We start from the raw sequence: 25,549 nt of genomic DNA, 5'->3' as shown, positions 1-25,549 counted from the left end.
AATGGGTTCTTAAAATTGTTATCGTCTATTTAATTATCTAATCCAATTCAATGCATAATTAACTAAATCAAAGAGTATTATGTGAAATTAATGAGCAGAATTAGTTATTTAATCCAATTAAACATACAATCAATATTTTCTGAGTAATTTGGAGTGCTGATTTCCTGTGGATGACAGCCATTCTTAAATACCATGTGAGAGATACACATATACAATCCATTGATTTTCTATCCCGTATAGACACACAAATTAGACATGCAATTTGCCAGGTTCGTCTATTGCTAGGAAAATTGGCAAATGATCATAATAGTTGTTAATCAGAATTCGAAATGAAGAGGAGAAGGATGATGATTTTCTAAAGTGAATAGGTTTATTCAGCCATTAGTAAGAAACTGATTTACAAGAGATATAAAAAAGATGTTCTAGCACATCTTTCTACCAACTACATGCTACATCCTTACTTAAGGACACACATTACATCATTACATAAAGACATACTGGTGCAGGCTATACATCAGAAAAATGTAAAGGACTGCTCCCTATAATCATTACAAAATACATAGGGCTTGACAACAAAATAAACATAGCTTAGCCTTATACTTGATACTTAAGGACTCGACAATTGTGACAACAAAAGTGGCAACTAACATCAATACTCCTCCTTGACACTTTTGTTGGAAACACCAAGACTCTTTCTAAGTGTTTCAAATCTTCCCTTGGACAAGGACTTGGTTAGAATGTCGGAATACTGATCTTCACCTTTGCAATGTACCAGCTTTACCTCACAATTTTCTTGTGCTTCTGTAATTGCATGGTACTTGATTTTAATGTGTTTCGATCTTCCATGAAACATTGGATTTTTTACCATAGCTACAGCTGATTGATTATCACAAAAAATTATAGTTGCCTCAGTTTGTTTAGCATCCAAATCCTCCAGTATTTTCCTCAGCCAATGTGCCTGATTTGTTGCTTCTGCTGCTGCTACATACTCTGCTTCTGCTATTGATTGAGCAACAGTTTTCTGCTCCATCGAGTTCCAACAAACAATGTTTGTTCCGAGATAAAATGCATATCCAGATGTGCTCTTCATATCATCAAGAGATCCAGCCCAATCACTGTCTGTGTATCCAATTAAATTCCAAGATTTTGACCTCTTAAACCAAATTCCCAAATCAGCACTTCCTTTGATATATCTCAAAACTCTTTTGGCTGCCTGGAAATGCAATTCACTTGGTTCCTCCCTGAACCTCGAAAGAAAATTAGTAGCATAAGTGAGGTCAGGTCTTGTGATTGTCAAATACAATAAACAACCAACCAAGCTCCTATACAACTTCCCATCAATCTTCTTACTACCATCATCTTTCACCAATTTCACATTTTGAACCAAAGGAGTTTCTACTGGTTTACAGTTGTCCATACTGAATTTCTTTAATATCTCAATGGCATATCTTCTTTGACACACAAAAATGCCTTCTTGTGTCTGGTCAATTTCCATTCCAAGGAAGTACTTCATCTTTCCTAAATCAGTCATTTCAAATGACTTCATCATTTCTGCCTTAGTTCTGTCTATCAGTTCCTTACTGCTGCTAGTTATTAGAAGATCATCAACATATAAGAAAATGATGATTGATTCTTCTTCAATTTTCTTCATGTACAAGGTCTGTTCATTAACACTTCTCACAAACCCAAAGCTGCTCATGCGTTCATCAATTCGGCTGTACCAGGCTCTTGGAGCTTGCTTCAACCCATACAATGCCTTCTTCAGCTGATACACTTTGTTCTCTTCTCCAGCTACTTGAAAGCCATCAGGTTGATCGACATAAATCTCCTCATTTAACCAGCCATTTAGGAAAGCTGATTTAACATCCAGCTAATGAATTTCCCAGCCTCTTTGAGCAACTATAGCCAGCAACAACCTTATAGTTTCATACCTTGCCACTGGTGTAAACGTGTCTGAGTTATCAATACCATATTGCTGTGCATACCCTTTCACAACAAGTCTGGCCTTAAGCTTGTTAATAGATCCATCTGAGTTCATCTTGGTCATGAACACCCATTTGACTCCAATAACATTTTTGTTCATTGGCCTATCTACCAGCTTCCAAGTTCCATTCTTTTCAATCATCTTAAGTTCCTCCTCCATTACTACCAACCAGTTAGATGAATTTACAGCTTCAGCAGCATTTGTTGGCTCTAATATTGCTGAATTGCACCTTGCATATACATCAACCAATGACCTAGTTTTTAGTACTGGATTCTCAGTATCTAATCCACTATCAACTTCCAAAGGATCAGCTTCCAATACTCCAGGTTGGTTTTCATCAGGATCCTCTTCTTCATTGATTACAGCCTCATATCTTTGTGGAACTACTCTTTGATCATGTGATCGAATTAATGTGTTGGACTCCCAATTCCATGAGGATTCTTTATCTATCTTGATATCCCTGCTGGATATTATCTTCTTGGTTTGAGGATTGAAAACCTTCTATCCTTTAGCATTGCTGCAATACCCAATCAAGATGCCAGATTCAGCCTTTTAACTTAGCTTATCTCTTTTAGGGTCTTGAATGTGTGTGTAATAGATACTACCAAACACCCTTAGATGAGAAACATCAGGCTGGATTCCACACCAAGCCTCATATGGTGTTTTCATATTCAAAGCTTTTGTGGGGAGTCTATTAAGAAGATATGAGGCACCCAGAACTCTTTTGGAACTGATTTCTCAATCATCAAACACCTTGCCATCTCCATCAAGGTCCTATTCTTTCTTTCACAGACTCCATTTTGCTGGGTTGTGTATGGAATGGTCAACTGATGTTTAATTTCAGCTGCCTCACAGAATTTATCAAACTGATTACACTTGTATTCAGTGCCATTGTCTGTTCTGATGGTCTTAATTCTGGAATTGCACTCATTTTTTACCAATGTTTTGAACTTCTGAAACACCCGTGCAACTTCAGACTTCAACCTCAGGAAGTACACCCAGCTCTTCCTTGTTAGATCATCAATGAAGAGTACAAAATACCTGCTGCCATTCAATGTCTGAGTTCTCATAGGACCACATACATCTGAATGGATTAACTCAAGTTTTGTTGTAGCTCTTCTTGCCTGACCTTTTAGAAATGGAAGTCTGGTTTGTTTCCCACGTTGACATACCTCACACACACAGGTATCAACACATACATCACGCATATTTTCAGCAAGCTTATGTAGGTGCTTAAGTGATGTATAGTTTATGTGTCCAAACCTCCTATGCCAAAGTGTGGACTCATCAACTGAGCTTGTGAATGCATGTGAAGTTACCTTTTTCCACTCTAAAGGAAAACTTCTTTGCTTCATCTCCACAGACATAAGTTCATTATTACTTGGATCTAATATAGTGCAGCCATTGCCTTTGAAAATCAGTGTGAATTTCTTCTCAATCAACTGGCCTACACTAATTAGATATTGATCTATATTAGGCACATAAAGGACATCAGAAATAAGCTTGGTACCTGTTGGAGTTTGTACAGAAACTACTCCAATTCCTTTCACCTCCACATGATCTCCATTGCCAACTTTAACTCTTGATCTGTAGTTGTCATTCAATTCAACAAGGATGCTGAGGTCCGAAGTGATGTGATGGGTGTATCCACTGTCCAGTAACCAACCTCCAATAGTGCTAGACATTTTGTAGTTTGCAGCAGCAAACAGATGCTCTTCCAGCTGATCTGGTTGCTAACTTTCAGCAATTTTAGCTTGCTGCTCAATCTGCTTCCCTTTTTTGTTTCTACAAACACTTTGAGCATGTCCAAACTCCTTACATGACTTGCATTGCGCCCCTAGTTTGAACCAGCACCAATTTGGAGAATGTCCAGTCTTTTGACAATGTGGACATGGAGGATAAGCTGAGTTTTTATCAGCACCCTTGCTGCCTTCGAATCTTCTCTTGTCTTGCTGATTTTTCCTTGGCCTAAAGCTGGTCTGTGCCTTATGCTTTCCTTTAACAAACAAGGCACCTTCTACTTGATCTTCTTGCCTCATTAACCTCCTTTGCTCAGTGGCTTGCAAGGCATTAACCAGCTCAGATAAGGTGATGGATGACAGATCTCTAGAGTCTTCAAGAGATGAGATTTTAGCTTCAAACTTTTCTGGTAAGCTAATCAGCACCTTTTCAACGACCCTTCTATCAGGTAAGTCATCTCTCAAAAGCCTTATCTTAATCACTACCTTAATCAGCCTATCAGCATAATCTTTGACAGATTCAGAATCCTTCATCTTCAGGCCCTCATATTCTCTTCTCAAGTTCATGACTTGCATTTGTCTTGTTTTTGCATTGCCTCTGAACTCCTCTTGCAACTTGTCCCAGGCCTCCTTTGTAGTTTCACAGGTTATTATTCTGGTAAATATTGATTCAATCACAGCTGACTGGATGCAGAACAAGGCTTTAAACTTTTTTACAACCTCCTCACTATGTTGCTTCAATTGAGCAATTGTAGGATTTGCTCTTAAAGTTGGTGGTTCAACACCTGATTCTGTGATTTCCCACAGATCATAAGCCTTCATCTTTGCTGCCTGGAAGTCGTAATTCTCACCTATGAAAGCAGAAGGTAAAGGTGCTGAGAATCCAGTTGAAGCCATCGGATTTTGTTCCTATGTCTCGACTAACATGGTGAAGATTTTTAGTGTAGGTTCCTTACTTGTTTTCTCTCTTTTTTTGATCTCACAGATCCCTCCTTCAAAGATCATTCAAGCTCTGATACCACTGTTAATCAGAATTCGAAATGAAGAGGAGAAGGATGATGATTTTCTGAAGTGAATAGGTTTATTTAACCATTAGTAAGAAACTGATTTACAAGAGATATAAAAAAAGATGTTCTAGCACATCTTTCTACCAACTACCTGCTATATCCTTACTTAAGGACACACATTACATCATTACATAAAGACATGCTGGTGCAGGCTATACATCAAAAAAATGTAAAGGACTGCTCCTATAATCATTACAAAATACATAGGGCTTGACAACAAAATAAACATAGCTTAGCCTTATACTTGATACTTAAGAACTCTACAATTGTGACAACAAAAGTGGCAACCAACATCAATAATAGTTCATTCTGGGAATTTAAATAGCAAAGGAAACTTAACCCAATTTAAATTAAGCTAGAGGTTCTCAAGTCACTGTACGAAAATACATAACCAACATAACAAAATAAAACATGTTCCAAATTCCTTTAAAAAAGAGGAGCTTCATATTATAGTAAAATTAAAGTTGCTACTAGGAACAATATTTTGGCCACATTAAATCGGATTTAATTTATTAAGTTTAACAAATTTAGGCACAACAACAGCACCTCACCGTCGACCAACCAACGACCCGCTTTATCTTGTGAGAAGTGGAGGAAAGAATGAGTATATAGGAGTACTCAGTAGACTATATGCACGTTCCAAATTAAAAATATATACCAACATAACAAAACATTCATAACTTTTTTCATATCATAGTATTAGAGTCAAACAACCCTAACGTATTCCCTGAAAACTTCAAGTCTCGAAAGATATTTGTTGGTTATTTAGAAATAAAAGTGCAAAGATAACAAGAGCAAAAATATTTTGAGACCGTAGAAAACTTATTTTTATTGATTAGCTAGACATCTATTTATACAGCATAATGAAAACTAAAATGCAAGAAAATATGCTATATGTTGAGCATGCCAAAACATGATAAAATGATTATAATCCTAACAGTCATTGACTTCTTTATTGCCTAAAGAATATCAACAAATAAAACTGATTTCATGTTAGCAGTTATCCAATCAACAGTATTTCATATTATATCATTGTACCCCGGATGGCTACAGCATTTCATGTCAAGATTACGAAAGAATATGTAAAAGTAGAACGTAGCTTTTGCGCATTGTACACTTCTTTAAACTTTTGAAAATCTTGATTTGATGCACACAAAATTGCAAATTTTTATGCTTCTTGTAACTGTCCCAAAACTTTATAAAACTAGCTATAGTTGAACGCGTGTTGCATTATATTTTAAAATATTTTATAAGTGCTATAAAAATAATATTTGATACTAATTTGTTGGAACTTGGGAGGATTTGATGAGTCTCGAACGAATTAAAGAAAATAAAATTTAGGATAAAAATTGAAGAGAAGAAAATTGTATTCGCAAAACTCAACTTCTATGATTCAATTTTTTTGTGAAGATGAAATATTACAAATAAACAATCTTTTTATACTACATTTGGCAAATAAGAATTAATTGCTAGTACATAAATTTAAAACATATTAAAATTTCTAGATAGATGAATAGAAATAAATTCATCTATAATAACTCTAGATTCATGTAAATCAAGATTCACCAAGTTAAGATTTATTGAGTCTAGATTAACGGGAATGTTAATTAATTAAGTATTAATAACAAAAAATTCATACATGACAAAGATTTTATAATATTTATTACATATTGAAAAATGAAAATGAATATATTATGGAAATAATTGAATTTTAGTAGGGTTAAAATCGTCTAAAAATGATTCTCACTTGATGTAATATTTAATATATTATAGATACAAATTATTTTCTTTCTTCCTAAAAGATGGAGAATTATGAGAGTATTTTTATTTGTGCTCTTGATGCTCAAAAATACATGAAGAGTAAATGAAAGAGAGGGAGACGATATGTATAGAGATAGATTTTTGAAACGGGAGTCATGTAATAAATGCTAAGATAGTTTGAAAATTTGTGCGAAAAATGAGAGAAAATGTGGAGAATTATTTGGTATATGGTTAAGATTAGGATTTAGTTTGACTTTTTCTAGACTTATTCCCCCACTAAAATATATATATAATGTGTATAATTCTCTTCATAATTTTATTTATACATAAATAAATATTCTTAATGCTAAGATCTCTAATCCAACAATTTGATTTAACCTTCTATACAAGTTGGAAATAAAGAAATTAATTTAACTAAGTTGTTAAGATCATATATGTAACATTAAACGTGACAAAATATTTAGGGACGAACATGAACCCAAGGCATAATTCAGAAGCAAAAGATTTTACCAAATGGCTAGATTTTCAATTAAACTTTTGAGCCAGTAGTTAAACCTACAATTTACAATTGTCCTAACAACTACTTTACCCAGCTGGAATGATTAAAAAAAAAACCCGTAAAAACCCGATACCCGTCGCCCAGCACCATCATTCGTGTTGGAGATGGGGCAGGGAATTTCGCCTCAAGACGGGTATGGATAACAAGGGCCCCGCCCCATTTAACTTATTTATTTATTTTAAGAATTCAATACTTTAAATAAAAACTTCATGAAATTTCATTAATTCTAATAGAAGATGACAACTAAGATTATGTGAAGAATATGATAAACAGTAAAAACTTTACTCTACCAAATATATTTGAATAATTTAACTTTTAAAAATAAATCAGTTAATTAAAAAGGGGGCATTTTTAATAATGTCCAATTTTAAGAGTATGAGTTGAAAAATGTTCACTCGTTTGAATTTAGTGCCAACTTGTCTATTATACCCTTAATAAAAAAATTACATTTTGAAATGATATTCTCAACAATTTAAATGTCGTTCTCGACATTTGATTTTTTTATCAATTTGTCACGAATTTTAAGAAGTGGCTTCCATGAAAAGTTACATTAAAATCATGTTTCTCGACATTTCATATATCATTCTTGATATTTGAACACCGTTTCATTTGTCTAGAATAACATTTCATTTGGAACACGACATTTCTCAATATTTAAAAATGTCGTTCTCGACATTTCTGAATCAATGAAAAACATAGCATTTATTGTGATTTAACATGTATACTTTTTAAAATAAATATAGCAAGTTATGTGTCAAAATTTTATTGGCCAATAACAATATTGCAAAAATGTCTTTTTTTTTTTTTTATCTTAATGTGGAATTATAAATTGTTAATAAGAGTATTTTGGTCTAAATTCTTCCAAATTAGGCATTTTTGCAAATGACTAGGTAAAAATGGATATTTTGTGAAATTTTCTCATTAAAAAATTTAATAACCATATTATTGTCTTACTTTAATAAATATGGCAATAAGATGAATTATCAAAAGAAAAACGGGTCCTAAACGGGGCAAGGCCTTGCCCTGCCTTGTCTTAAACGAGTAATGCAGAAGGTACGGGGTCAAAAATTACCCAACGTGGCAGGGCGAGGCCGAGGACAGCGACAGATCCAACACCTAACAAGCACCTGCGGTCATGCGTGTTGGATCCGCAGTCAGCCATTTTTTGTGGTTGACAACAGATTCATTTTTTAGATTATATTACTAATAATTCATGTTCAAATAAAAAATTGCCTCCATCAAAGTTGGGTAGAGCCAGCATTTGTGTCTTGTAAGTCCCGGGTTTGAATCCTTTTACAACGAATTTACTGTATATTTTTTTTCATTTCTACAATTTTTACCAGAAATTAATGGAATAAGGAGGAGGAGATTCAAACCTGGAGCTCTTGTAAGAATTATTAAAAGGGTTGACCACTATGGCACTTATTGATTTGTGAAAGTAAATTTAACAAATATATTTATGTTAATTTTAGCAGTTTTAATGCAATTGTAAACATTTGAACCCGTGCTCTTCCTTCGAATTATATAAAACTTGGCAACAATATCATTTGGTGAGTACAATTTATTCTTATAACAATATATATGTTCAAAGCTTGTTTGAGCCACATTATTTTTGAAAAATATATATATTTCTTCAATGGTGATTTGATATCATTTTAACAACACATTTTTCAATAAAATAATATTACACGCAAATCTAAAACTTTTTCTTATTTTTTAACCACATTTCCATTGATTTGACATAAATAATGCATTTTTTCCTAAAATGTGGTTCAAACATGGGCTCAATTTCAACAAAATAATTGTTATATTTAAATTTTAGGCCTTGTTTGATTCTCATTTATTTCAAAATACATTTTTCTCTATCTTATTTTCAACCATACATTTTTCAATAAAATAATATTACATGTAAATTCAAAACTTTTCATTATTTTTAACCACTTATTCTTTATCAAATTACTATTTCAAAATGTATTTTTTGCAAAATTTTAAAAAAAGGGGGGGGCATCGAACGAGCTCTTAATATTTTATTGCAGCTAACAGTCGACGGTCAACGGCCGCCGTACTAACTCAAAATTCTCGATTCGCCACTGGCTGACCGGGGAAGGTTGCCCTAACCTAACCCTCCCTGTTGCCATCCCTATTACTGAGAGGCTATACATCAACTCCGTGTCAATAAAGCTTTGTATGTCTTGAAACAGCCTACGGATGTCTGGTTTGACAAATTAAATACAACTATAGCCTTGCAAGCCCATCAATTAATATCAGCTAAACTTGTCAGCTCCTGTAAACTCACACAACCTATGTTTTTGTGGATGATATTTAATTACTAGTAGTGATGAACATATTGACAAGGTAGCTGATCTTATCAAGAAGTAGAACACCTGCATTTGCTTTAAGTGACTTGGAGCCTAGTCAATTAGTTCCTTGCAATTCAAGTCAAGAACCCCAGTGAAGGAGTTCATCTGTTTCAAACCATATACACAGTAGATCTCCTCTATAAAGAAAAATGCAGTATGCTAAGCCCCTAAAAATTCTCTTCTCTGGCTTTGGTAGTGATCCTGTGTAAGATGCTCGCATATAGATGTCAATAGTTGGGGCATTTCTCCCATCAGAATTCCAATGTTAAGTGTACCTCAGACGCAGTAGTACTAGCAGCTAGTTTGGGAGATTTTAAATCATAATAACTTTAGGTCAAACATTCAGCAGTAGGAGTGACTGCACTAGGATGAGTGACCTCCCTTGAAAATCCTCGTGTTCCACCACTTTTGCTTAATCTTTTTAAATAAAAAATTGTTGGCGCATCACTGTACACGACAATTACACAACTAGAAAACACCTGCACTGTTTGTGGAGTGCATTGATTTATCTAACATCCCCTGGAGACTCATTGGCAAATCCCTCTTTCTTAAAACTTGAAAGGAACACCGGAATGCAATCGCAGAATTTGGTCCTGAGCAGATTATTTTCTTTCCTTTTTTCTATCAAACACGTAAACTTTTCTACGGCACATAATTGACTTAAATATTGTCTTATGAATATGTATATTCATCTACAAACAAAGAAGACTATTAGGAGGAAGCTAGAGAGGAAGTTTAGAGGCTCAAATACACTCATTCTAAACAATTAAAGGTCCAATTGGAGATGAATTGAGAGATTTATTCAAGCTTTGAAGGGGCTAATGCTGCAAGACATCTGCTTACATCTTTAACACTAATATTCTAGGGATTATTGAAGAAGAAGATCAAAGGAGAGGAAATCAAGAACCATTGAAGCAATTCAACACCATTTTCTATGTTTCTTCCAAAAATCCTAATTTTGGGTGATATTGTATTTATTATTCTTGTGTTCTTGTAATATTACGATGTTTGGCTAGTTGTAAAATGTTAGGATAACGTTGAACTCTTTATTTTGATATTTATTATATAATTTTAACATTAGGACAATTGTTTGGTGTTGAATGTTTGTAATGCTCTTAATGCTCCCAAGAAATTAATTACTTATTGAATTAATATGATTTTTATTGATGATACAAGAAGGAATAGAGAAGATAGCATGTGATAACATTCATTATAAGGTCAAATAGACATTAGAAATAATGTGTAACTCTTGCATGATCCAATTGATGCTCTTGTGATTTGAATGCATCTTCGCATGTATGAATTCAGGCTCATGTCACGCGTGTGAGGGTAGGTTCAATTGATCTAAGGAGGGACTATTGACCTTGATAGGACATTGATCTTTACATCATATAATTTTTGTCAAAATGTTAAGATGAGTTAATATAAGGGGATACGGGATACTAGTACTTTGTCAACTAATAAATAATCACAACCACTTCCTACCACATGGTTAAGTTTGACATTAATTATAGATCTAGGTTGTTAATAATCATCACTGTAGGAATTGGTTCAAATAATTAACCAAAAATTGGAAAATGAAAAGGTGTGTAAAAGTGGAAAATGAAAATGTGTGACTACATGTCAACTTCGACCAAATATTCGGACTTGATCCAATGGTCAAATTACAAAAGTAAATAAACCAACTTATTCTACTCGTCAAGTAGATCGTCGTGGTATATTTGGAATCTCGAAATCAATTCCGAATGAATGAGAAATTGCGGACCAAAGTTGGAAGAAATGAAGTGTTGCAACTTTTTGAAATGATGCATATTTTGGCCCACACTACTTTATTTGCACCCTTTCTACATCTATAAATAGAACCCTATGGACATGGTTTTAGGCACACCAATTGCATTGAGCATTCATTCTCCTCTTGTAATTCTCTCCTTTCTAATTCCATAACATTTTCGTGCATTTCCTTGATAGAGAGGGAATTTCGTTCGAGTTCGCTAGTCAAAGTCATTTGTAATGCTCCTATGGCTTGATGTGGTCGTTGTATCTTGAGAGATGATTGTCGAAAAACCGTTAGCACCGATGCGGGGCAAATTCATCTTAAGGATCAAGTATCAAATACTTGCCTCAACCAAAAATTCATCACTTGCATCTTTCTTCCTACAGTTTTCTGATTTCTTTTGATTATATTTTGATTTCGGGAAATGATTAACATTGTTTACATGTTTATGTTGCAAGGTTCAATCAAAAGAATAATTTGCTTTCGTTCAAAAATCGAAAGGGATGAATCCATATCTATGCATTCAGATTCGGTAACTTTTATGTTTTGCTTCTCAAATCCTATTTTGGTAAGTCGAAATTACGTTTCGATTTCATGCAAATAACTCGTATGCTTTTGTGAATATAATATGCACGTAATCGGTGTAAATTTTCCCAGCAATCTTAAGATGAATTTTGTTGATTTTCTCGTGCATTTTATATTTACGTTCTTGGAAATTATATAGTGTGCAATTCTGAAAATTGTGTATAAACACGTGAATCTATAAACTGGCAATTGGTTAAGCACTTAAATTAATGGTATATATGATATTCCAAATAATTGTACTTGCCGAAATCGTGATACCAATTGGAAAGTTGGCAGTTTTAATTTGCTGGCATCTTTTAATTAAACAAGTGGTTTTGTGCATGAGGAATCTTTATTGGGTGTTTGTGCACTCATATTGATGATTCTCCATGAAACAGAATTCGTGCAAAAATAATTGGAGCCAGAATGTCTTAATATATTCTGATGAATTAAATAAAATACGCATGTTGTTGAAGGATGTATCCTTCCACATTTCTGAAATAGCATGAATTGGTATTTTACCATAAGTTGTGTTACCAAATAAAATTGCCTTGCATACGAACGAATGCTTACATGAAAAGATGCATATTTAATGAATAAGTTATTGGTTTGATAATATCAAATAAATTACATGAAGGGTTGCTTCAATCTATTTAGTAATTAATTACTTGTGCAATTGTGAATTTATATGTCGTCCATTCATTTAGAATATGATATATGATTGCAATTGTTAATGCATGGCTGCTGAACCAGCACATTTCTTTCCAAGATGGTTTATTTTTGAACAAGTGAATGGGGTTCTAAAAGCAGTTTACTAGATGTCAACAAAATATGGAAATACATGGACCTCCTCCATAAGACATTTTATAGAATAAACTTATACAAATAAATGTATAAATATTTGGAATTTATGTTGCTATTCCTACATTTTGTTCATGATGATTTGGATATTGTTAAAACCAACTCAAGTCTAATAATGAATGGATGGAAATAAGGAAATTATTCCTAACCATTGGACATATAAGGATGCCAATTATTTGATGAAAGTATATGAACTTTCATGACGATTCCTTTGATTGGAATATGATAATGACATGGTAAATTAGTTGGTTAAAATTTCATATCTTATTGAAATTATACTAACTTTTACTATGGTGATAGCCTCAATTAATTTCATAAAATTAAGTGAGATGATTTAAGTGGATATCACTATTTAGTAATGAGAATTAAGTCACTTAATTATTTGACATTGAAGAAAATTTTGCATGGAAAGATGTGTCTTTTTATATGGAGAATCATGACTTTTGGTATGATTAATTTTCAATGGGTGTATCTCTTTATAGAGATTAATTCAAAAGGTGTGTCCTTTTATAAGATTGTGTCTTTTGAGAACACAATTTTCAACTGATGGTTGAAATGAAACTATCATATGAAATGTCACAAATATGATAAGTTGCATATGTTTGAAGAAGTTGCAATGCTAAGCCCTATTTATTGTTGAATTTGACTTCAATCATGAAATCAATTAAGTTGATATATGTTTTGAAATCATTGCAGGTCTATATGATGGCCTTGATTTAATTTGAATGATCAAATTAAAATAATTGGATCGAAGTACGTTATATGCAACTTTAATTGAAATAAATTGTGAGTCAACGACACTATTTTGAAAGTACTTAGACTTTCATGAAGCACTCGATACGGATATTATCTAAGAGATAAATGAATAGAACTATGAAAAAGTTGCTAAACCCTAAGTTCAATTGTAACCCAAAGATGTGGGGGATTATCATAAATGCTCATGAACTTGAATGAAAAGTTTAAAACTTATGTATGCAACGTTACTAGATTGCATATGTATTCTTAATTGAGGAATTGTGGGGGTAACTCAGTTTAATAGTTACGTTTGCTTCTATCTTATAATCATAGAACGATAGCTATGAAGGTGGAAAGATAGAAAACCCTTATACTAATTATAAGGATGATATATACTAAGCCTAAAGATGATGAAATGGGCTGTAAAACCGATTATGTCGTTTGTTTAGACATGTAAGAACAATTGGAATATATGAAGAATATTCATAAAGTTCGAATGCACTGTAATGTCTCAATAATCATATTGAATACCCATGATTCTGAAATCCACTTGTAAACATGGTTGGCTTGTGTAATAATTAGATAGGAATCCTTCAATCTTGTTTGAAATTGATAAAATTTTAGATAAAACTAATAAGAAGCATGTAGCTTTATGAAATGATTTCTTGGTGGTGACAATTTGTATCTATTAAATGAAATCGATAGTTTGCTAGCAATAATTGATAAGATACTAAGTCACATGTAATGGTAGGTCTAGACGTATAAGTCATAGACATAATACCATTTAATAGTTGATCTCAATGGTGTAAACTCGTGGTACCTTTAAAGAGATTTACTAAGAGAGATCAAGAATACTGCATATCGAAAGGAATGAGGTAAAGCCTACTACGTTAGAGTCCTTATAATGGTAACCCTACCTTGTTGACTGGAGATTCCAAAATCTTGGTTCAAATGAACAACTAAGTTATCAGGATTCCACGAAGCACTTAGGAAAATAATTTCCTAACTCATTCCTATGATATTAAAGTGCTTTCTGCAGAGTTGCAAGAGGTTAAAATAATCTTTTAAAGATTCTGATATCTTGATTATGTCAAGTAGGGTGGGCAGAATACTCTTAACAGGAGGTCGCCTATGTGAGTGTGAAGTGTGGCCGCTTCAATGAGAATTATTCAAGGCTTAAATTCTCTAAACACTCACAGAACCAAGAAGGGTTCAGGGCCAAAATGAACCAAGTCATGAGAACCATGAACGGTTTAGGAAAGACATTGTGTAAGTATCGTTGTCTTAGCTTACACTAAAGGTTGAATGGTTCAAGACATCACGTTCACCAATTAGCCGAGTAAATCCGATGGTATTTCACTAAGGGAGGTTCAAGGCCAGAAGCTACCTTCCCTAATGCAGTGTTTTTTCGCACCCTCTCTACATTGCATCATATCATCGCATTTGCATATTCGTACCCAATTTCCATTCATGTGGAGGATTGTAGGAATTGGTTCAAATAATTAACCAAAAATTGAAAAATGAAAAGGTGTGTAAAAGTGGAAAATGAAAAGGTGTGACTATATGTCAACTTCGACCAAATATTCGGACTTGATCCGATGGTCAACTTACAAAAGTAAATAAACCAACTTATTCTACTCGTCGAGTAGATCGTCGTGGTATATTTGAAATCACGAAACCAATTCTGGATTAATGAGAAATTGCAGACCAAATTTGGAAGAAGTGAAGTGTTGCAACTTGTCGAAAGGATGCAGATTTTTGCCAAGTGTTGCAACTTTTTGAAAGGATGCATGTTTTGGCCCTTACTACTTCATTTGCACCCTTTCTACATCTATAAATAGAACCCTATGGACATGATTTTGGGCACACCAATTGCATTGAGCATTCATTCTCCTTTTGCAATTCTCTCATTTCTAATTCCATAGCATTTTCATGCATTTCCTTAGTAGAGAGAGAATTTCGTTCGAGTTTGCTAGTCGAAGTCATTTGGAGTGCTCATATGGCTTGACGTGGTCATTGTATCTTGGGAGATGATTGTCGAAAAACCGTTAGCACCGATGCGGGGCAAATTCATCTTAAGGGCCAAGTGTCAAACACTTGCCTCGACCAAAAATTCATCACTTGCATCTTTCTTCCTACAGTTTTCTGATTTTTTTTTATTATATTTTGATTTCGGGAAATGATTAACATTGTTTACATGTTTATGTTGCAAGATTTGATCAAAAGAATAATTTGCTTTCGTTCAAAAATCGAAAGGAATGAATCTATATCTATGCATTCAGATTCGGTAACTTTTATGTTTTGCTTCTCAAATCCTATTTCGGTAAGTCGAAATTACCTTTCGATTTCACACAAATAACTCGTATGTTTTTGTGAATATAATATGCACGTAATCAGTGTAAATTTCCCCAACAATCACCTCATTCATAATTGAATTTTTACATTCAATTAGAGATAGAGTAAATTGAGAACTACGATCAATACTAATTCCTCGTAGAATTGATACTTGGATTCACATCGAATTTACTACTTATCATGATCCATACACTTGCGGGATATAAAAATTCACAACATGTACATTTTAAATGGGATAATGTTATCAATTATCATAAAGTGAATGCGTGTAGAAAATGATAAAAATATCGTTGGAATTTGCCACAAAAGTGTAATTTTTTGTATGCATTGCCGAATGATATTGTGGAGGAAGAAGACCGCAGGTGGGGGAGAGACGAGTGAAGTGACAAGGGTAATATTGGGAAAGGGCATCTATGTTGTGTGCTTTATTTATTTTATTTTACTTTTACTATCTAATTGGGTTATTGTTGTATTTTAAAATCAATTGTGGTCTAATTATTAAAAATATATTTTAATGAGAGTGTATTTAAATTGTGATGTAAGAAACTAAATCTTGGTGATAATAAAATTCGCCTATCTTTTAATTAACAAGCCAAAATATTTTTAAAAAAGACAATCTTATCATTATATAAAATAAAAATTTGAATAAACATTGACTTTTAATGTTTTGAGGCCATATCAATGAGTCAGTAATGAATTAAAATTTTAAATCTAATTGTAAAATCATAAAAAAAGACAATATTAGTTTCTTTAACCGAACAACTTAAATAATTATAAAATCATAAAAAGACAATCGCAATTTCTTTAATCTATCAACTTAAATAATTATGAAATTCCCTTTTTCATAAGTTTCTCTTATACTAACGACACTAGTAGTCGAGTCATTGTAATTAAAGTTTTAAACTAAATTGGAATACTAACTAATTAACTATGGTATAATGGCAATAGTCAAACATGGTTTTGCTTTTCTAGAAATAAAGTTCTCAAATAAGAAAATGATGTACAATTTTGCCTATATTTTACATGGAGATTATAAAATAAGCTATACTATCTTGATTCTTGGGCATTTATTTGCCTTCACTAGCATACACCAACTCGAGACAATCATAAGAACCAAGAGAATAATCCAAACATATCTTTCCTACCTTAATTTCTCTCTTGCTCGTCCCATGCATGCATTATTTATCCCGAATTATTAGGCGCTCTTACATTATATTATTAACATCCCTAATTTACCAATAAAACAATGCACACTTCTATTTTATGTTTTTATGCCAATTCATTGTCTCATATTGTCCATTCGTATATTAAATTTTTAGGGTTTATGGACACTAGTCATCCACAACCTGCGTACAGAGAATGGCCTAAAAATTTGCTTCATAATAAATCCCTAAAAAATATCTCTAACTCACTCGAGAATTATGCTTTTGTGTTTCTCTATTTCAAACGTTCAAGTTCAATAAGTTGATAAAGAATCATTTACATGTTCGACTCATTAAATTTCACAAGCGCCCTTTCCTGATCGTTTGTCTACTTGTATCCTGACATATATATTGTGCTCGCAATTTTTACGACTAGGAGAAACCAACTACATCACTTCATAGAAATCTCTACGAGTGACCAAATCACAATTATTAATGGATTGGACGGCTTTCTAGAGTGGTGAAATAACTACTCAAACTATAATATTTTTCAGTGTTTCTTTTCAACTGCAATATTGACAATTATTCAAAATTGGAATCTAATAACAGGTTCTGTGGATAAACACAACCATACAAAACAGCATATAAACAATGTAATGATTGTGTGACATTTGACAAAATCAGATCAAACCTCTCGCTATATAACTATATAGTATCCAAAGTGCATATTGGCAAAAAATAATACAATGGCAGCAGGCATAAAAACTTACAGCCTTTGCACCTATTTGATCTTGAGTCTCACTGCATGTTCTGTTATGGCCTCTTCATCCTCGTCTGAGGCAATCACACACAGGTAGATTCCAGGAAACTGCAGCTTTCTCTTTCACAAGATAAACAATCTTTATCTGACTTTGCAATTGTCTTAAAATTTCTCAAGACATGAAATTTCGTTGTACTTTCCTATTTCTCAATCAATTTCTATTATGATTTTATCTGTAGGAGATAAAAAGGGGGCAAATCTTCCTTTGTTGCATAAAAGTTTTCACTTCCCCTCAAGAAATCGTTTTACACGCAGAAATGAATTTCCGTCCATTAATTTTGCAGCTGATGCTTGCGACAATGCTAATGGTGACAAAAATTAATTTAGCATCTCAGCCCTTGCCAAAAAGCCCAACTCGTTGTAAAAGTCCACCTAACTTTACTGCCAATTACTATTCTGATGCATATTCTGTCTTTATTATTTGCAGTCCGAATGACAACACCACCAACCCATTTGTAAAATTCCGTGAATCTAATTTTATTCGCAGATCACCACCAACCCATTTTGATGGATACGTTAGAACTTCAGCTTACGTGGCTTTAATTTGTTACAACAAATGGGGTTCAGTAAATGGCAGCATTCTGGAGATCTTCTCGTCTGTATTGCAGAATTTGGACATATTGTTTCAACTACAACAAAATAAGATAGCTTCAGGTGATACAGAGATAGATGGTTTTCTCAAACCCGAACGACGTAAGATCTCTTTCAAACGCATTGACCAAGCTAAGATCTCTCTCAAACCCAATGGCCGTGCTAAGATCTCTACCTTTCTCCATATTGCTTTAATTGGTATGCTCTTTTGTTTTTCGTTTTGCAAAAAAACTTGTTCATAACTTAAAGGAATGTTCCAATTTGATCACTGAGATCGATTTTGTGAGTCCAAGCTAATGGTGAGGTTAATTTGGCTCATTGTATGCTTATGTTGAATACTGGTGGACCTTAACCTGAGGGTGTTTAATATATTTATAGTTGTTTTTGGTCGACCAAAATCTATTTTGTGTTGTTTGGTCTTCTATATGTTAGTTGACCACATGTTTCTGGATGTGTCAACTATGGTGTTGCCCTCCATTAGTTTCTGCAGACAAAATCGATTTCAGTGGCTAATGAGGTAAATATTATAAAGTTAGATGACTAAGTTTTCATATTTTAAAGTGAGCATGCCTATAAAATTCGAGGTCAGACAAAGTTCTTATTATTATTCCCTTTTTTTTTTTTTTTTTTTGGCTGATTGTACGTCCCTTCTTCATTGTTACATTTGGATTGATTCTTTGAAATTGATCGACTAGATGATTATCAGCAATAAGTGTTGTTATTAAAAAGGATAGGGAAAAACAATAAGAGACATGCTACACTTATAGAGATTATTTCATAGAATTTTTACAGATATAGAGTTGTCAGTTTTTCAAAGGTAGTTATGACAAAAAAGAGGGGGGACCGGGGTGTGGGGGGGTATAGAAAATGAGTTTTCATACATTGAAATAAAATACTGAATAGATGGATAATTTTCAGCAAACTAATGGTAACATTACATAGTCTGGGAATCAAAAGTAAATATATTTCATTAATCATGGTGGATGGCATCAAATTTTAGCATTACATATATGGAAAAAGATATTTGTACACCCAATTTCTTACCGAATGTTTTACACCCTATCACAATGTATGGTGGGCCCCGCATGAATTTAATAATGCAAAAATGTGGTCCCCACTCATGTTGTGAGTAGTAGGTAAAAGATTCGATTTAAAAATTCGATACGTGTAACATTGTCCTTATATATATATAGTGCAATTTGAACCTTGCACCAATCAATTCACACTGTCCCACGCCATGGAAGCTGCCATACATAATAAACATAACAACATTAGCCCAACAATCCAAATACATAATATATTATGTAAATTATTATATTATAGATACGTCAATTATTGGGGTTTAATGCATTTAATTAGAGATGTAACGAACACTGTATTTGTTAACTCTATTGAACGTGGGTTTTTGGCGCTTTTGTTGGTTTTGGCATTTCGACGTCACACCAAACTTTCTAACTCCGGTTGACTTCTCTAGAAGGGAGTTGGGAGATAACAAGGACAAAAAATGGTTAATTTTGAGTTTTAATTATAAACATGTTGTGATGCTAAGTCTTTGTTTGACAATCATTATTTGAAAATTCTTCTTTCTACGTTTTCATTTTCAATCTCATATTCATACAATAAAATGTTCTGTACATAAATCTGAATTTTTTCATATTTTTTAACTATACATTCTACACAGCCCCCACGTGGACCATGCAAAGCTGGCATGGCCTTCTTTACACGTGTGCCAAAAACCCATTGATATCAAGCGACACTAGGGAAAAAGAACTTATACCTACTCTAGCAATAGTCCAGTTGATGTTATAACAAAGTGCCCAGAAAAAATATACCCCAAGGCCCTGAGCCTTAGCAAACTTGGCTCTGAGCCGTATTATTTTTATAAAAATATATTTTTAAATAGTACATTGATGAAAAATATGTGATTAAAAAATTAAAAAAAATTGGATTTACAAATAATTATTATTTTATTAAAAAATATGTGGTTGAAATGATGTCAAATCACTGTTTAAGATGTATTTTTTTTAAAGAATGTGGGTCAAACGGAGCCTTAATTTCAGCTTGGGTGTTTGAAATATGAAGTAGGTATATTTGATGGTGGGAGTTTTTATGTTATGGCGACAACGGCACTAAAATCTAATTTGTATTGATGTTGTTTGTTTCATTTGTTACCATATTTGGAAGTTAGTGTTTGAATATATGTAAAATTTCGTAGCCTCCTTGTGCAAGGCGGTTCTTCGACAATCTTGGAATTCTTATTTTACTTCTTTGTATCCTAATTTTTGCAAGACTATGCCAATACTCTTGCCATTATCCAATATAGGTCATGCTATCTCCAATTGACATCATTATCATACTAGCGTTTACATTTTGCGTGGTTGTGAGCATCATTCATCGTATCTTTATATCGTTCGCTAACTTCTTCCACATTATAAACATCAACATTATTTTCATTGTTGCGTTGAGCAAGATTTGGTGTAGGGCCATCAAAATATGCTTTCATGGTAGCGGTGATGTCACACAGTACAGTGGTTTCAACAAACTTCAAAATAACATATGATTTGACAATTCCCAAAAAGCTACACAACCATATAACATTAAACAGTACTAAAAAGGAATAATGTGCTATTTGTCAATTAAGTCGAGTGCTTTACAAAAATGGCCAAATCCAATTTGCTTTTAATTAAATATTGGGTAATTATGATAGTTGTATATGTGCCCAACTAGTCATTTCTCTTGAACCTCCAATAAAATGATATACAATCATACTTGGTGTGCACTTTGGTGACACCATTAGAATGTACAAATGGCATTGTACAAAGATATAAATCAGAGTCAGCTCACAAAGTATCAGCATAAGTCATCGCTCCTCCTCCATCAACAATAACCAACACCACCAGCAAATGCATGAACCCAAAACCTACTAGCAAATAACAATTCGTTTGACTATTTCAACGTTTAGCAAAGTCTCCCCAAACAAATAGTCTTTCCTCTGTGTCTACACAACCAGATACCAACTCAGAACACCAATGCACGTTATTAAACAAAATATATTTTACAACAGATCAATCATAGTCCATTTACCCATATATCATCCCAATTCATAGTAAATAATGCATAGTGTTGCGTGTTGTCACACCTGGCCAACCTACCTAGGACAATGGCCCACTCTTGACGATCCACGTGGCATTCCTGTCGAGGTGGACTACATCCGAGCTGCTTCGAGCCGAAGTCCATCTGCCGAAGCTCCTTTTTGTCCGAGGCCCATTGACCGAGGCCTACGAACCGAAGTCAGGCTGTTGGAACTTGTTGAGAGCAGCTGAGGCCCTCAAGTGGAAGTATCATGACAAATGGCCGAAGCCCCGAAGCTGATGCGCGAGCCTCTGAACCACAAGGAAACATCCTCCATGGTCACTTCTCCCAAGAGATCGCCTGCACAGATCTTATTCGAATGATTGATGGAACGTTTGTCATAAGCATAAAGGTCAAGTCTTGTCACTAGCATGGAGGCCCTGCACAAGCAATAAATGCGCCGTAAGCTAGCAAGTCAAGCCCCATACCTAGGAAAGATGTTTGAACTAAAGAGATGAGGCCACGTGCCACTTCATCCAAGGGCTCCCATTTCATATGTACTACTATAAATACTTCCCTTGTGTAATATCAAAAGGCTAATGCAAGAATCAATACAAAGAACTACATTTACTCAACTCTCTCTCATTTTACTTGCAATACACAAATCGAGTTTATACACATTTACATATACATTTATGAACACTGGTTGGTAATTATTGTACAATCAGATTACGAACAACCCGCCGAATTTCGAACGTCACCATCCCGCGTCGTTGGACTACTCCCACGCCCTTTGAATCGCTCGTTTTAGATTGTCCACGTGTCTTAGAGTATTGGACATTCGCCCACGCAAACGCGGGTGGGACCGGCATCTGTTGGCGCACTTTTTGGGGTCAACAGATTGGCGCCGTCTGTGGAAAACCATACCATAACCACGAGCAACCTTGTGGTAAAAGCTTACTGAAAAATATTTGGACAACCCCCCTTGAAAAAGGATTTGTTCTTGAAAAAGAACAGGAGGAACCCCTATCACTTGGACAAATCTAAGTTTGATAAAAGAAATATGAGTTCTAATGAAGATACTCCCCCCAGGAGGGTAAGAGAAAGCACGAATGTACCTCCCCAGCCTGCTGCCCCAGCAGCTCGACCGAGGCTCTACCACTACCAAAGGATAGGTGGAATGCGTGCGACAGCATGACTGTCAAGAGAAATGGCTACCATGGCAGCCAACATAAGGGATATTGCCAACCAAAACTCCCTCATGGCCCAAATGCAAGGTCAGGGAGGTTTCCCCATTCCTCTATACGCCCCCCACGGGCACTATCAGCAAGAGGACGAGGTTCAGAGTCATAGGGCTGCCTCGCCAGACTATGGCCGAGGTGAAAGCCCGTTCGAGAGGGAAGTGGGAGTCGACATTTCCTCCAACTATGCTTCTGGCCGACCCACCGAGGCCCAAATGAGGCACGATGATTTTCCACCTCCATATGAACAAGATCCAAGACATAGGAGAGCTGGCAGTGTTTTTGACAGAATTAGCCCCGCCGAATCGAGGCTCAGTCAACAGCAGGCTCAGCAGCCTCGGATGAGGCCACAGCCTCCACCCCCAATGCCCCAGCAGTCGGAGAGAAGGCATGAAAATGCCCCCCGCGCTGCCCCGCAAAGGAGAGAGGAAAAGGCTAGGAACCGGCCCAGACCCTCTCACCAACAACCAAGGTACGAGGCCGATGACTACGATTCTGATGAGCAGCAGAGGTTCTGTGACTTGGACGATGATGATGAGAACCTGCCATTCTCAAGAGAACTAAGGAATGCCCAAGTCCCGAGCCACTACGTCATGCCAAAAATACCAAAGTATAACGGGAGAGGCGACCCGGAGAAGCACCTCAACGCTTACAAAACTCACATGAGCCTGAGGGGTGCCACCCCAGCCGTGAAGTACAGGGCTTTCCACTTAACCCTCAGTGGAGTGGCTGAAATCTAGTATAGCAGGTTGCCACCTGGAAGCATCCGAAGCTGGCCTGAGTTCAAGACAACATTCTTGAAGCGATTCGCAGTGAGCAAGGAAGGAGAGGCCCCCATCCAGCGTCTTTAAGACATGAGACAGGCACATGGGGAGTCCCTAAAGAGCTTCCTATCACGCTTCACTGACAAGATAACTTACTGCGTACAAGTCACCGACAGAGAAGCACTATCTGCATTGAGGGGAGGCCTGAACATGAACACCCTATTCTGGAGGGATGTGCAGAATCAAGACCCCACCACCTATGATGCCCTACTAGAGATGATGAGAAGGGAGATAATCAATGAGGAATTGATTGAGCATAGGAACAGGGCAAACAGAGGCGTCCCACCTCCTCAAAGGCAGCGAGGTAGGGGTCCGACCTCCCACCTCATGGACTACCAGATGAACCAGACTGGAAATGAGAACTCTGGACAAGCACTGGCCACCACAACTCTGAACGCGGTTCCTACCTTGGCATATGAGGATGTCAACCCAATTGTTGAGCCACATTAGATGGAGCCCCAGCGGGGACCCCGCAGAGGAAGAGGCCAAGGCCAAGGCTTTGCACCTAGAAATAGGTCCAATCCGAACCTCCCAGGATACTGTTTGCACCACAGGTCCTACGGACATGACACTACGGATTGTAGAGACTATGCACATCGCTCCAGACAGGAACCCGCCAGAGACAGACATGATTCGCCCCAGGCGAACAGGACCCCGCCCAGGCGCGACAACCGACGTGGGCGTGAGGAGGCCGCCCCCCGTCAAAGGGATAAATCCCCATGACGATGGGAGCATGATGCAGAGAGGCTTAGGGAAGGGCGTAGGCACCGAAGAAATCGGCACGCTCAAGATGAGGCCCCTATCCACGAGGTGGATACCATATTTGAAGGCCCTTATGTTGGTGGTGAAACACAAAACGCCAAAAGAAATTATGCTCGAGAAGCAAAACACCCCCCTTTGACGAGTTACATTGTGGACAATAGCTCCCGAAGAAATCAAGTACCATCCATTGTCTTCACCCAGGAAGACGCCGAAGGAGTTCATTACCCCCATTGCGATGCGCTTGTGGTGAGGGCTGTCATAGCCCGGAATGGGCTCAAATGAATGCTAGTCGACAACGGTAGCTCCTTCAACATCCTGTTTGGGTCCGCCTTTGACAAAATGATATTGGACCATTAGTTGACGCCCACCACCACTCCATTGTACGGATTTACTGAAGATAGCATCACTCTGAGGGGAAAGATAACACTGGCAGTGGAGATGGGAGAGTCTCCTCAAACTACGATGAACTTCATGGAATTCCTCATAGTTGATAGCCGGTCGGCTTATTACAGAGTCTTGGGCAGACCAGCCCTGAAGGAATTGGGAGCAGTCACTTCCATCCACCACCTATGCATGAAATTCCCGACAGAAAACGGGGTGGCAACGGTGAGAGGCGACCAGAGAGGCTCGAGAGAGTGCTATCTAAGCTCTATTAAGAAGGTAGAGCCCCGAGAAGTCCACGTGATCATGGCTGATGTGGTCATGGCGGATGCCCCAAGTGACGCTCCCGCTGAACAAAAAGATGTTGATATGATTGACGCGCCGCTTAATCCGGAGGTGCTGATCATTGATGAGATTGACCCTCGCATAATGGAACATGAGCCTCAAGCATCCCCTGTAGAGGAACTTGAGAGCTTCTTGACCGACCCCCGAGACCCTTCCAAGGTGCTGAAGGTAGGCAAAGGCCTATCCAACATTTTGAGAGAAAGGATTAAGGACTTCCTAGGCAAGAACCTTAACATCTTTGCTTGGAGGCATGAGGACATGGTGGGCATTGACCCCAAGGTCAGCTGCCACCACTTGAAAATTGATCCTAAGGTTGCCCCGCATGGATAAAAAAGGAGAGCCCTCAACCCTAAGAGGTATAAGGCCCTGAAGGAAAAGGTTCGGAAGCTCATCCAAAATGGCTTCATCGGGGAGGCCACCTATCCGAGGTGGGTTTCCAACCCAGTCCTGGTTAAGAAACACAATGACAAATGGAGGGTATGCATCGACTTTACCAACCTCAATAGAGCTTGCCCGAAAGACAGCTTTTCGCTTCCAAGGATTGACTAATTGGTAGACTCCACGGCCGGGCACGAGTTGTTGAGCTTCATGGATGCATACTCCGGCTACAAC

The 25,549-nt window shown here is 36.2% G+C and overlaps 2 protein-coding genes across 2 annotated transcripts; one reads left to right on the top strand and one right to left on the bottom strand.

Annotated features, from left to right (window-relative positions):
- Positions 1–3,717: 3,717 nt before the first annotated feature.
- Positions 3,718–4,620, bottom strand: LOC111404783. Its single transcript, XM_023033540.1, has one exon. It carries the CDS (start codon positions 4,618–4,620, stop codon positions 3,718–3,720), a length of 903 nt encoding a protein of 300 aa, XP_022889308.1.
- Positions 4,621–22,594: 17,974 nt separating this feature from the next.
- LOC111404781 (activating signal cointegrator 1 complex subunit 2 homolog) lies at positions 22,595–23,899 on the top strand. The gene is made up of 2 exons (XM_023033539.1): positions 22,595–23,136; positions 23,710–23,899. Exons 1-2 carry the CDS (start codon positions 22,595–22,597, stop codon positions 23,897–23,899), a joined length of 732 nt encoding a protein of 243 aa, XP_022889307.1.
- Positions 23,900–25,549: the final 1,650 nt, after the last annotated feature.

The sequence above is a fragment of the Olea europaea genome, chromosome 11 (genome assembly GCF_002742605.1).
Source record: "Olea europaea var. sylvestris chromosome 11, O_europaea_v1, whole genome shotgun sequence".
In the NCBI taxonomy this organism is placed as follows: Eukaryota; Viridiplantae; Streptophyta; class Magnoliopsida; order Lamiales; family Oleaceae; genus Olea; species Olea europaea.
This window is presented reverse-complemented; position numbering and strand designations above follow the sequence as displayed.